The sequence below is a fragment of the Spea bombifrons genome, chromosome 3, assembly GCF_027358695.1.
Source record: "Spea bombifrons isolate aSpeBom1 chromosome 3, aSpeBom1.2.pri, whole genome shotgun sequence".
NCBI classification, from domain to species: Eukaryota; Metazoa; Chordata; class Amphibia; order Anura; family Pelobatidae; genus Spea; species Spea bombifrons.
Window position 1 is genome coordinate 41,826,128 of NC_071089.1, and position 15,086 is coordinate 41,841,213.

A 15,086-nucleotide genomic window follows, 5' to 3' on the forward strand; every position below is an offset into this window, starting at 1 on the left:
AAATCTGGATGAATCGGTAATAATTTGAAAGCATCCGTAATATCTGTAATAATTGGATAACCAAGCGCCCTTCCCTGCGTTGACTGTAGCCTGAATGGCGTTGTCGAAGGAGGCGTATTTTAGCGAGAACTCCTCAGCCGGAATGAGGGAAATAATGCTGGGGCACGCCGAGGAATAAGGGGCAGACAAATCCATAATGAGTCTCTTTTTATTGGAGAATTTGCTAACAGCAATACCCAGTGGGCTAACCCTCCAAACCGGAAAGGGAGGGGAATGAAAGGGGCCGATGATAAATCCTTTAGCCAGTTCTTGGGACAGTAGCAAATCCGCCGTATCAGGGTCCGATAAGGCTGGGGCATGGCTACTACACCTGTATGGAAACCAAAAGCCAAGCCTTGGACCAGAAAATTTACTAAATTTGGGGAGGGGTGGAACTGTAACTTACCCAAAAGGCCCTCCACATTAATCGGGGATAGTCATTGCTTAGGGATTAAAGTCCCCGGGCACATGGTCTGGGGGTGGGACCTGCCTAGAAACAAGATAGGTCTACCCAATTTATCATGAGATTTGGAAAGTAGTTGTCCTGGACGGGAGGGGGCGGACAAGGCGGCCGAGCTAGTGGAAGGGGGGCTGTTGGTAGCCGGACAAAAGTTAGCTGCATGGGCCGTGGACTGGCAATACTGACACGCCAGGGTTTTGAGACCCGCGAAATGTCTGCAAAACAATTCCATGTCTACTCTACTCCAGTCAGTCGCATAGTTAAATTGGGCGAGTGCTGCAGCTGCTTTAGCGGAAAACGACCTGTGACAATCGTAAAAAGCACTACCCCCATATTTATAGCCCAAATCCACCACTTTATATAAATACTGATCAAGCTCTTCCCTTCTGGACGGAAACGCTGAACACAAGATATCCCTATAAATGCTGAAGGCCAGGACAAATTAGCTTTAAGCACCACGGAAACTTCGCCACAGGAAAAGGCTGTATTTTCCGCCAGGTCATGGGAGCTTAGGAGAAGGGAGACCAGGATAAAGTGGATAAAGTGTGCAGGGGAAATTGAAGGAGAAACGCCAGATGACATACCTGAACCTGAGGGCCCCGCAGGGGGCGGTCCCGGGCTAGGCAGGGCCTGAAAGGGGGAAGGGAGGTACGGGATAGTAGCAGCCGGCTGGGTCTCTAAATTGTTTAGTCTCTCATGAATTGACGAGACCGATGCCACCAGCGAGGTAAGCATATCTCTCATCTGGGCCAAGTCCACGGAAGTGGACTGTCGCGGACTAGACCTAGTAGGAGGAGACTGGGGAGTTGAAAATAGTAAGCGGAAAAGTTCCGCTTTTCTAGCGGAGGCCGAGAATGGAATGCCTCTCCTAGTTAATTCAGCCATTCATTTTGGAATTGTCCATGCCCGGAGTGAAGGGGAGGCGGCGACGTCTGACCCTGGCGCAGGTGAGCAAGGCATGGAGGGCCTATCCTCTTGATCGGATTGGAGCGACATTCTAAGAATACATAGAAAGGAGCCTCATTAGATCCCCTACATCCAAGAACCTATCTAACTAACCTCTAGCTAATCGAGCTCAGCGATAGAGCGGGACGAACACGTAGGGGGAGGCCTATCTTACTGCCTGTGAGGCACAGATTACTAGCTCGAGGGACGTAACCTCCAAGCGAGGAGGGGAAATTGCCTCGGGGTGGGGAGGTGGGCAACTGGCTAATGTACAAGAGGCAAGCTACCTAGGCGGTGACGTAACGAAATCTCTAACGCCTCCTAACTAACTTGCTGAAACGGAATTCCCAGGATAGAACCCTCTCCCGGTTACCTTATCCTATGAATCTAGCAGGGGAGTCCGAGCTTCGACAACCGTAAAACCGACCTGAGTACAGTCTGAAGAAACAGTCCCCTTGGTAAATGCTTGGGGGATGCCTAGGCCACCGAACCTATCGCAGAAAGAACTTGAGCACCTAAAGCAGGTAAAATACATGTACACAACCACGTGACTACGGGAACTCTGTCGAAATATATCATGTTAACAAAGACAACGAGGGGTTAATGCCAACATTGCGTACAACCCTACGTTACAAACATAGTGAGAACATAACCAATAACTCACTGACAAGTTGCGACATTGCGAGTAAGAGAAACCCTGCAGGATCATACGAAGTAGCCCACTCGCCTGTCTGAGCCCAGAAAAGGCAGCCAGCAGGTGAACGAAGGATGTGGTAGGCATGGCACCTAACCCTAACAGCACCTTCTCCGCTGATATGTAGCATAGTATATAACATGTTCCCTCCGGACAACCATACAATGATTAACCATAAACTCACCAAATGCACCACGCCGGAAGAAAACATGAAATCAGACTGTTTAAAAGTAAACAAGAGGGAGCTACCCCATAGAATTGGACTCACAGCAAAAGCCGAAGTGAGGGTCCAGATAGAAAATACAGAGAGGAGTACGTATTCGTAGGTGTGGTAAGTACCGTGCGTCGAGTAGGAGGTTTGAATCCCTCCCTGTTAGGAAGAAAAAAGGGGGATTAACACATAGCTAAGTGTCCAGTTCGTGTAACACGAGCAGTATGCCCCTAAGGTGTGGATGTGATATATATAACAGGTGCACTTCCTGGTTATAAGTATGCGGGAAAGAACGACATCCAAGAAAATATTTCACATCCCAAAATTATATGTAAAAGTATGTGTGTGTATTGATCCTGAGTTTGAAAATCTAAATATCACACACCATAGTCGAACATAATAAAAAGGACTGCTTAATTTAGTAGTGAGAACTAATTATACCTTTTAACAAACTTAGTAACAATTAGTTTGAAAATCGGCCAGCAGAGGGCGATGTGTGTAACCGTAATATGCACTACACCCATCTAGTAGTGTAAGCTAACAAAGCAATGAAAAATTTAGTAGCATTAGTATGACAATCGGTCAGCAGAGGGCAGTGTGTAAGAAAAGAAACGTGTTAGAAGCATACGTCCTGACCCGAAGGAGTGCAACGGAGCTTTCAGTGTTACGGAATCGACGTAGACCTGCTAGGAGGAACAGCTGCCTGAACGTCTGGAAAAATCGCCGCCGGAATGCCAGGAGGAACCGTCGCTGAGACGAACCGCCGCCGAGACAAACTGCCGCCGAGACGTCGCAGTGGAACCGCCGAAGTGCCGGGATCCACGTGAGTATTCCTTCCGGACAGCGTCCGCAACGTCAGACGCTGAAACGTAGCCGTGGGAGGGAGATGCGTTGGTTAAATAACCATAGCCCCTCCCACAACTACAGGATAATGTACATTAGCCTTAACATTTATTTATGTTTGCCTGCAAATATAGGATTTGTATACCTTATTCAGTTGATCAATACCTGGAGTGCTGTTTCCATGTGTTGTTTATTTGATCTATACCTTCAGTGCTGAGTGTACATGTGATTTCCAGTTGATCTATACCTGCAATGCTGGGTTTGTGTGTTCTGTTGGTTTATACCTGCAATGCTATGTCTCCATACATTATTTATGTATACCTGCAAATACAAGTTTTTTTAATCTAATTCATTGCCTGTGCTGTTTCCATGTGTTGTTTATTTGATCTATACCTGAACTACAGGGTGTAAGTAAAAGAGCGGTATGGTTTAGTGAATGAGGGAACAAAGGGACTTTGGGGATGATTACAGGGGAGAGGACCTCTCGGTGCAGGACTGACTCTCACAGTCTTCCCCTGATCTGCAGTCAGTGTGGCAAATTTTTTTTTTTGGTGTAGTAGCGGTGGGAGTGATTGCATGCAAGGGAGCGTTGAGCAGGGCCCAAGGAAATGCTTGGGTCCAATTTTTTCACTATAAAATATATTGGCAACAGGGTCTAATATTTATATATATTGGCAGCAGGGGCAAATATTTATATATGTTTTGGCAGCAGGGGCTAATATGTATTTATATATTGGCAGCAGGGTCTAATATTAATATATATATATATATTTATATATATTTATATATATATATTAATATATATCAGCAGCAGGCGATAATATTAATATATATCGGCAGCAGGGGCTAATATATACATATATATATATATATATATATATATATTGGCAGCAGGAGCTAATATTAACTAGGGCTGCAACAACTAATTGATCAAATCGATAATAATCGATAATGAAAATCGTTGCCAACGAATTTCATTATCGATTAGTTGAATCGATTTTTATTGATTATAAAATGAGGGTTTTTTCAGAGCAAACGCTCTGAAAAATACCCCTCATTATATAATAGTTTAGTCTGACTCACAGCAGCAGCTCCTACTTACCAGTCCCTCCCTGTAATCACTGTGACAACTGGCCCCGCCCCCTTCCTTCTCCCAGAAGGCCAGAACCACATGGCTGTGACACTCATCTAACTGTAAGTAAAATTAATATTTGGGCTACTGAAAGTTAGGGGAGGTGGGCGTTATTTAGGGGCAGTTATGGTTAATGGGGTGTTTATGGTTAATTTAGGGGCAGTTATGGTTAATGGGGTGTTTAGGGGAAGCTATGGTTAATGGGGTGTTTAGGGTTAATTTAGGGGCAGTTATGGTTTATGGGGTGTTTAGGGGCAGCTATGGTTAATGGGGTGTTTAGGGTTAATTTAGGGGCAGCTATGGTTAATGGGGTGTTTAGGGTTAATTTAGGAGCAGCTGTGGTTAATGGGGTGTTTGGGGTTAATTTGAGGCAGTTGTGGTTAATGGTGTGTTTAGGGTTACTTTAGGGTAGTTGTTTTGATGGGGTATTTAGAGTTAATTTAGGGGTAGTTATGGTTAATGGGGTGTTTAGGGTTAATTTAATGATGAGGACTGAGGGTTAATTTAATTAATTTAATAAAGTTAGAGATAAAGGGGAATCTAAATCCTGGGGGCAGTGAAGATTAACCCAGTGCTTATTTATAAAAGTATGGTGTCAGTGTGCTCTGAACAGGTCTGTGACTTTATGAGGGGACTATGAGATATCTGGGGGGTATAAGGCATATCTGGGGAGGACGGAGTGACATATCTGGGGGTATAAGGCATATACGGTATATAAGGCATATGTGGGGAGGGCAGTGTGGCATGTCTGGGGAGGACGGAGTGGTGTATAAGGCATATCTGGGGGTAGAGTGGCATATCTGGGGGTAGAGTGGAGTGGCATACGTGGGGAGGGCAGCGTGGCATGTCTGGGGAGGACGGAGTGGTGTATCAGGGGGTATAAGGCGTATCAGGCACAGTGACATGTGGGAGGCAGCGTGGAGTGGTATATATGGGAGGCAGCGTGGAGTGGTATATGTGGGAGGCAGCGTGGAGTGGTATATGTGGAGTGGTATATATGGGAGGCAGCGTGGAGTGGTATATGTGGGAGGCAGCGTGGAGTGGCATATGTGGGAGGCAGCGTGGAGTGGTAAATGTGGGAGGCAGCGTGGAGTGGTATATATGGGAGGCAGCGTGGAATGGTATATGCGGGAGGCAGCGTGGAGTGGCATATGTGGGAGGCAGCGTGGAGTGGTATATGTGGAGTGGTATATGTGGGAGGCAGCGTGGCGTGGTGTATGTGGGAGGCAGCGTGGAGTGGTATATGTGGGAGGCAGCGTGGAGTGGTATATGTGGGAGGCAGCGTGGAATGGTATATGTGGGAGGCAGCATGGAGTGGCATATGTGGGAGGCAGCGTGGTATATGTGGGAGGCAGCGTGGAGTTGTATATGTGGAGTGGTATATGTGGGAGGCAGCGTGGAGTGGTATATGTGGGAGGCAGCGTGGAGTGGTATATGTGGGAGGCAGTGTGGAGTGGCATATGTGGGAGGCAGCGTGGTATATGTGGGAGGCAGCGTGGCATGTCTGGGAGGCAGCGTGGCAAGCCTGGGCTCAAATGTGCATAAATTGGGGGGGCTGGTTGGGAAATAAAGACAAGAAATGCATTTTATCAAAGTTTTTTTATTCTGCTGTTTGTATTTAACATCATTTGTTTATTAAATTATTTTAAATAAATGAAAAATTTACATTCTTTTTTTTTTATCCGATTAATCGATTAATCGAAAAAATAATCGGCCAACTAATCGATTATGAAAATAATCGTTAGTTGCAGCCCTAATATTAACATATATTGGCAGCAGGGGCTAATAATATTTATTGGCAGCAGGGTCTAGTATTTATATTCATATTGGCAGCAGGGGCTAATATTTATTTATATATATATTAGGGCTGCAACTAACGATTATTTTAATAATCGATTAATCGGCCGATTATTTTTTCGATTAATCGATTAATCGGATAAAAAAAAACAATATGCAAATTTTTCGTTTATTTAAAAGAATTTAATGAACTGGATGTTAAAAAACAACTTAAAATTTACATTAACATTCTTATTTTGTTATGATGTAATAAAAAACAATATTTTCAAAGTACAAGAACCCAAACACAATATTTATGAAACAAAATAACCCCAAACATTCTGAAAAGAGGTGGACTATTACTGTTCAAGAAACTTTGCCCCAGCACTTTGCACCCAGCACTTTGCACCCAGCACTTTGCACCCAGCCCTGGCACTTTGCACCCAGCACTTTGCACCCAGCACTTTGCCCCAGCCCTGGCACTTTGCATCCAGCACTTTGCACCCAGCATTCAGCACTTTGCACCAGCACTTTGCACTTTGCACCCAGCCCTGGCACTTTGCACCCAGCACTTTGCACCCAGCCCTGGCACTTTGCACCCAGCACTGGCACTTTGCACCCAGCACTTTGCACTGTGCCCCTGCACCCAGTCTCTAACTCTGCCCTGCACCCAGCCCTGCCCCCACATTCTGCCCTGCCCCCACACTCACACTCTGCCCTGCACCCACTCTGCCCTGCACCCACACTCACACCCTGCCCTGCATCCCCACCCCCACTCTGCCCTGCACCCAGTCTCCCACTCTGCTCTGCACCCACACTCACACCCTGCATCCCCACCCCCACTCTGCCCTGCACCCAGTCTCCTGCCCTGCACCCCCCACCCCCACTCTGCCCTGCACCCCCACCCCCACTCTGCCCTGCACCCACACTCACGAACCGCTCTGTGCGAATGGAGCCACTCGCACAGAGCGAACCGCTCTGTGCGAATGGAGCCACTCGCACAGAGCGAACCGCTCTGTGCGAATGGAGCCACTCGCACAGAGCGAACCGCTCTGTGCGAATGGAGCCACTCGCACAGAGCGAACCGCTCTGTGCGAATGGAGCCACTCGCACAGAGCGAACCGCTCTGTGCGAATGGAGCCACTCGCACAGAGCGAACCGCTCTGTGCGAGTGGAGCCACTCGCACAGAGCGAACCGCTCTGTGCGAGTGGCTCCATTCGCACAGAGCGATTCGCTCTGTGCGAGTGGCTCTGTGCGATCCGTGCACATAGACATGAAGAATACTTACCTCCGGAACGCGTCACATCCGTCACGTAGCTAAAAGAAGGCGGAGACTGCAGAGCGTGTAGCAGAAGCGGGGAACGCTCGCGGAGGTAAGTAAAAGGAGCCGAGTGCTCCAACAACGAATTGATCACTCGATTAATCGATAACGGAAATCGTTATCGATGATTTCCGTTATCGATTATTATCGATTTTATCGATTCGTTGTTTCAGCTCTAATATATATATATATCGGCAGCAGGGGCTAATATTTGAATATATTGGCTGCAGGGACTAATATATATCGGCAGTAGGGGCTAATATTAATATATATTGGCAGCAGGGTCAAATATTAATATATATCGGCAGCAGGATATAATTTTTATGTATATTGGCAGCAGGATATAATATATGTATATATCGGCAGCAGGGGTTAATATTAATATATATATATATATTGTCAGCACAGGCTAATAATAAAGAATGAAAAATAACTAAGTACATATTATGTAGTTAAAAATGCATGTCTAACGTGTGTGTCCTGATGAAAGTCTGTAATAAACAAGACTGAAAGGTTGACTTGAAAACCGAAGTTGTTTGTGTGGTTATTTGGAATTCCCTGGAGTGCCGGTAATTATTTTTGGACTTTATATTATTTACTGCTACAGCTACTGGGCACCGGGCATAAACTTGGCATTTGGAGTGCAATTGTTAATTTTGTGCCCCCCTAAATATGAATGCTGGAGACGCCACTGTTGGCAAGACTTTCCAGTCTATGTATTACAATTAACTGTATTATGTTTGTGCTTTATTCTACTGTATATACTAGTCCTGTCGCTGATCAGCCATCTTTCATCAATTTAATCTGTTTTTGTATACCAGCCTGTGTGTGATTGTTATCTCTTGTCTGCACTTACCTGTCTATCACTATGCATCTCAGAGCCTCAGATATATTGGGCTCCTACCCAACCCCCCCGAGCTCCTACCCAACCTCCCCGAGCTCCTACCCAACCCCCCCGAGCTCCTACCCTACCATCCCGAGCCCTGACAGTGTCATGGAACAAGTTTGTTTATTTTGTTATTTCCCTCTTTCCCTTTAAGTGGCTGGTTGCCCTGGCAACTTTCCAATTCTCATAGCTGAGATTGGGCTATTCCTCCTCCCCTGCAACTTTTCTGTACTTGGTTTGTTCTAGGTGTTTTTCCTGTTCCCCTGTATCTCTCCCCTGGACATTCTATCTCAGCAGCCTCTGTGAGTACAGGTTCTGATTGTCTTCTCCCTTGCAAGGCAATCCGTTTTTACCTTCCCCTTTCAGAAGCACTTCCACTCATAACAAAGCACCTTCTTCTAGAGAAGCACTTTTCCAACACTATACAACCAACAAGTGCCTTTATTTCTGTGACTTTCCCAATAAAGCTAAGAAAATACAGAAGACTTTGTGTGCTTTTATAGGGGACGAGTTAAGCTATCTGACCTTATTCATTTCCTGGCATTTGACATTCATATCCAGGCATCTGACCCTGGGGTTCCAGAATATCCAGGATGGGTATTCCAGCATGACACTGACCCAAAACACATGCCCAAGGCAACAAGGGAGTGGCTCAAGAAGAAGCACATTAAGGTCCTGGAGTGGACTACCCAGTCTCCAGACCTTAATTCCATAGAAAATCTGTGGAGGGAGCTGAAGGTTTGAGTTGCCAAACGTCAGCCTCAAAACTTTAATGACTTGGAGAGGATCTGCAAAGAGGCGTGGGACAAAAACCCTCCTGAGATGTGTGCAAACCTGGTGGCCAACTACAAGAAACGTCTGACCTCTGTGATTGTCAACAAGGGTTTTGCCACCAAGTACTAAGTCATGTTTTGCAAAGGGGTGAAATACTTTTTTCACTAAGTAAAATGCAAATCAATTTATAACTTATTTGAAGTGCATTATTCTGGATTTTTTTGTTGTTATTGTGTCTCTCATTGGGCAAACGTACAAAATCAGCAGGGGATTAAATATTTTTTTCCTTACTGTATGTGCATGTTTATGTATGTGTGTGTGTGTATATATATATATATATATATATATATATATATACCGTATTTGCTTGATTATAAGACGACCCCGATTAAAAGACGACCCCCAAAATCTGAATATTAATTTAGGAAGAAAAAGCCTGAATATAAGACGACCCTATAGGAAAAAAGTTATACCAGTAAATGTTAATTCATGTAAACTATGTAAACTATTTTTTTTAATAAAAACTATGATTGAGAAAAATATTTTGTTTTTATTTCCTTTTATTTTCCAACCTGCCCCCCCCCCAGTTATGCACATCTGCCCCCAGGCTTGCCACTATGCCCCAGAAATGCCTTATACCCCCTATATGCCACTGTGCCCCATGATAAGCATTTGCTCTGAAAAAAACCTTGTCTTATAATCGTGCAAATACGGTATATATAAACGGGATTCCCAATTAACCCCTTAAGGACCGGGCTCATTTTTCGTTTTGTACCCTGTGGGACCGAGGCTGTTTTGACACTTTTGTGGTGCTTGTGTTCAGCTGTAATTTTCTCCTCACCCATTTAGTGTACCCACATAAGTTATATATTGTTTTTTTCAGGACAAGATGGGCTTTCTTTAGATACCATTATTTTGATCGTATCATCTTATTTACTATAAAAAAAATAAAAAAAAACATGGTGAAAAATTGAAAAAAAACACATTTTGTGACTTTTATTTGAAAAATCTTTTACTCACCTAAAAAAGCAAGTAAAAAAACTAGCTAAATAGATTCTACTACTTGTCCTGAGTTTAGAAATACCCAATGTTTTTATGTTTTTTTGCTGTTTTTTGTAAGTTATAGGGCAATAAGTACAAGCAGCGTTTTATGATTTCCAAATCTTTTTTAACAAATCTGCTCAGTCTGCCTCCATCTCCTCTTTGGAACATCTTTGAAGCCGGTTAACTCAATTTAACCCCCTCAAACCATATATTTTTGAAAAAACTTTCAATGCACCAATTATACAACTACACTTTGTCAAACTTTGTAATTGTAATTTTTTTTTATTTTTTTTTCCACACAAATTGTATTTTAGTTATAGATACACAGGTTCTGGTATATGTCACTGTCAAACAACACCCCAATATGTGTTCAGCAACATCTCCTGAGTACAGCGATACCCCACATGCATGGGTTTGTCAGATTGTTTGGCTGGTAAAAGGCTACTTTTGGGGCATGCGTAATTCAGGTGGTCATTTGGTCATTGTGCCTCCCTCTCCTCTTTGGAATATCTTTGAAGCCGGTTAACTCAATTTAACCCATTCAAACCATATATTTTTGAAAACTAGACACCCCAGGGTATTCCAAATGCTGTTATTTTAACCCTTTCCATGCACCAATTATAGAACAACTTTGTAATAGTAATTTTTTTTTTTTTTTTCACACAAATTGTACTTTAGTTATAGATATACAGGTTCTGGTATATGCCACTGTCAAACACCCCCCCAATGTGTGTTCAGGAACATCTCCTGAGTGCAGTGATACCCGACATGCATGGGTTTGTCGGGTTGTTTCAGATTTAAAATGCCACATTTGGGAAGTGCGTTGGACGGTGTGGCAGAGCCTGTTTTGGTGTGTGTGGGACGGTGTGACAGAGTCTGTCTTGGTGTGTGGGACGGTGTGGCAGAGCCTGTCTTGGTGTGTATGTGTGTGCAATGGTGTGGCAGAGCCTGTCTTGGTGTGTGTGGGACAGTGTGGCATAACTTGTCTTGGTGTGTGTGTGGAACAGTGTGGCAGGGCTTGTCTTGTGTGGGGGACGGTGTGGCAAAGCCTGTCTTGGTGTGTGTGTGTGGGACGGTGTGGCAGAGCCTGTCTTGGTGTGTGTGGGACGGTGTGGCAGAGTTTGTCTTGGTATGTGTGTGGGACAGTTTCGCAGAGCCTTGGTGTCGCAGAGTCTTGGTGTGTGTGTGTGTGTGTGCAATGGTGTGGCAGAGCCTGTCTTGGTGTGTGTGTGTGGGGGACAGTGTGGCAGAGCCTGTCTTGGTGTGTGTGTGGGGGGGACGGTGTGGCAGAGCCTGTCTTGGGGGGTGTGTGTGTAACTGTGTGGCAGACCCTGTTTGGGGTGTGTGGGGGGGCGCGGTGTGGCAGACCTTGTTTGGGGTGTGTGTGGGACAGTGTCGCAGAGCCTGTCTTGGTGTGTGTGTGTGTGCAATGGTGTCGCAGAACCTGTCTTGGTGTGTGGGGGGGTGGCAGAGCCTGTCTTGGTGTTTGTGTGGCAGAGCCTGTCTTGGTGTGTGTGTGCAATGGTGTGGCAGAGCCTGTCTTGGTGTGTGTGTGGGACAGTGTGGCAGAGCCTGTCTTGGTGTGTGTGGCAGAGCCCATCTTGGGGTGTGTGTTTGTGTGTGTGGAACTGTGCGGCAGAGGCTGTTTGGGGGGGGCAGTGTGGCAGATCCTGTCTTGGTGTGTGTGGGACGGTGTGGCAGAGCCTGTCTTGGTGTGTGTGTGTGGGGGACGGTGTTTTGTCCAATCAATGAGGATACCGAATGAAAGCACAACACAGCAATTTGATCAAGCAAAACTTTACTATAGAACTCTTACTACAGCAGATAGAAAAAGGTATGCCTTATTATGTTCCCTGTAAGTGCTGGGAAAGTGTGGAAATCCTCTCTCTCTCTCTCCTTCCTCCTCTCTTTCTCTCTCTGTCTCCTCTCTTTTCTCTCTCTCTCTCTCCCATTCTCTTTCCCACTCCCTCTTTTCTCTCTCCCACTCTCTTTTTCTCTTTTCCCTCTCTCCTCTTTCTTTTTCTCTTTTCCCTCTCTCCCCCCTCTATTTTTCTCCCCCTCTCTCTTTTCCTCTCCCATCTCTGTTTTTCTGTTTCCTCTCTCTCCCCTCTATCTTTTTATCTTTCCTCTCTCTCCCCTCTATCTTTTTTTCTTTCCTCTCTCTCTCCCCTCCCTCTTTTTCTCCTTCCTCTCTCCCCTCTCTTTTTCTCTCTCCTCTCTCCACCTCTCTCTCTCAATATATGGGATAGATATATATCTCAGGACACCTGAATTGATACATTTGGAAGGTATTATAAAAATTAGGTTTTTCTATTTTTTGCCAGTTTTTACTAAATTTCTCATCCTAAATTTTCAGCTAATTATCTAACTATGGTATCAAAAGAAAGCCCTCGCTCCTTGAAGAAACTATATAGTTTACATTGGTACACTATTCACAAAAAAAGGGGAATAATGGCTGAACCGACATACCACAAAAATGGCAAAGTTGCTCCAGGACTTAAGGTACCAAAAAACCCTGGGACTGAAGGGGTTAAGAAGGATTAGCACTAAATTGTGACTTCAGGCATCCCATGTCATCTTTAACCAGTATACATGGATGCAGATGAGTTAAGAGTCTATTTATTCTGTCTTATTTATTTCCATAAAAAAAGCCCACCAAAATCCTCAGCAGCAGGCCCATCTGTTTTTTTTTTGGAACTTCTGACAAAATAGAGTGCTATTTTGTTAGAAGTTCCAAAAAACTTGGTGCATTAAGCCGAGTATCGAAGAGCTTGTGTATACCCTGTGGCACTTTCACACAACGTATACAATTTGGTATAAGACTTTGATCTCTTTGATGGGATGTATTGTTTAAATTAAAGTCCTTAAATTTCATCAAGCACTCTAGATGCAAATATTTTGGCCAGATTTGTGTAGCTCTACAATTGTCTTTAAGAAATTGTCAATGAGAGGTTAAATATTATGAAGCATATATAATTATATGCTTCATAATATAATTGACCAGTTGCTAGATTATATATTTATATATCTAGATAATAGCAAATCGGAAATCACCATGAAACCAATCTGTGTGATAGAGTACAATAAGTACAGGGGGGAGATCTTGCAGACCAACTAACAAGCAAAACCAAATCAGGGTATAAAAAAGTTGCAAACTATATGATGGAAATAGCAACAAAAAATGCATTTGTAATGTACAAATTGCTCAACACTGGAAAGAAATGGAGACTTTTAGATTTCCAGCTGCAAATAATTTATGAAATATTATTCCATGATAGAGAGTAGTGCAACTCCAGAAAAATGCTAGGCTTGCAGCTAAACACTTACCATTCAGGATCCCTCCTACACCACATACAAACACCTCAGAAACATTGCAAAGTCTGCTTAAAAAAGGGAAAGGATGTGACTCATCCTGCTACTGCCCTAACTGTGCATCTGTATCTGGCCTCTGTGTTGTATCTGGCCTCTGTGCTCTTTCAAACAGCTCAACAGAGTTTACAAATATTAATAGATTCTGTAATAGGGGAATGCAGTGGACATGATGTGACTTTTTTTAGATAAATAGTGCCTGAAACTATTTAAATCCATATACTTTTCAAAAATATATACTAAAAATGGGATTAAATTCAAGTGGCTGACCACAAAACTGTCCCAAAGGATACATATGCCTCGCAAATCATTCAATCATTCACAGATTTGACTTTGTACCTTCAAAATAAACATGGAAAATATATCCAGCCAGGGAATGGCTGTTCTGTACTTGGCAGAGATTGGTGATTAAATGGCAGCATGAAAAGTTTCAAAATACTCTATGAAATACCATAGTAATTATCCATGAGTGGATAAAACATGGGGATAATGGCCAGGAGGTGGAAGTATATAATGACCAGTGAGATAATTCCCTGAAGAGATTATCTGTTTGAGCAGGTCAATAGTATAGGAAATGTATATCAGCAATAAGATATTCTAGCTCTTATATTGCATGCAAAAATAGCCTCATTCATGATTTCTAGGTTAATAAATCAACTCTTCATGACCTTCCACACATTTCACATACATTAAATTATTTATCTTCAACGCTTAAGTTCTTATTTTTAAACGCATGTTCAAACAGTTGATTTTAATATTTTAATATCAAGGAAAGAAAACGCGAATTAAACTGCATTCTAACAGTAACCTCTTTTTTGTAAACATGCTTCTTTGAGCACTGCAAAAATGTTTATCTAGTTCATGCATTCACTGTTTCCTTTATAAATATATAAACAAAATAATAATTTATTTTTTTTGCACATTAGTTGAATCAAGAGAGAAACGGCACAAGACTGAATAAATGCAACACGGATATCATTCTCCAATATTCATCAATAGGCCAAGACTAGAAGAAAATAAAAACTTTGGAAATGTATAAAAACACTGGAATACGCTAGACATTCTAAGAAAAATACTGGAAAAATTAACCCAAATCATTAGTTTTTTTTGTTCGTAGGGTACTGCAATTGTGTACATGATAGTATGAATTTGCATAGGGTATGTAACTGTGTATTGTTTAGTATGTATGTGCATAGGGTAGTGTGAATTTGTATGGTATAGTATTCATCTGTATTGTGTTTTGTGACTGTATTTTATAGCATGTGTATTGTCACTATGAATTGTTTGGAATGCATAGGGGAGGATGACTGTTTACAAAGTTTTCTTAATATGAATTGCTTACTATGCTAGATTGTCTTTGACCTCAATGTAAAAGTGTACTGAAACAAACCGATAAAGTGAAAACACACTGGCTTCTGTATTTGACCTAAATAAAAAGCCTTACTGAAGCAAACCCATAAAGTAAAATCACACTGGCTTCTTTATTTGACCTAAATAAAAAGCCTTACTGAAGCAAACCCATAAAGTAAAATCACACATTTTTATTTTTTACCTTGATCTGTCTCTGCAAAAGGGTTAAGTCTAAGGTTAG

The 15,086-nt window shown here is 43.1% G+C and overlaps 1 protein-coding gene across 7 annotated transcripts in view; it reads left to right on the top strand.

Moving 5' to 3' along the window:
- Positions 1-14,537, top strand: part of AIG1 (androgen induced 1) — a 203,065-nt gene extending 188,528 nt beyond the window's left edge. For all 7 annotated transcript variants that reach the window (XR_008351156.1, XR_008351155.1, XM_053460886.1 and 4 more), the window contains one exon: positions 14,422-14,537. Coding sequence is in view for 5 of the 7 variants with exons in the window: in XM_053460885.1 (XP_053316860.1) it covers positions 14,422-14,456 (35 nt within the window). In the remaining 2 variants the exon portion in view is untranslated. The remainder of the gene's footprint in view (positions 1-14,421) is intronic.
- Positions 14,538-15,086: the final 549 nt, after the last annotated feature.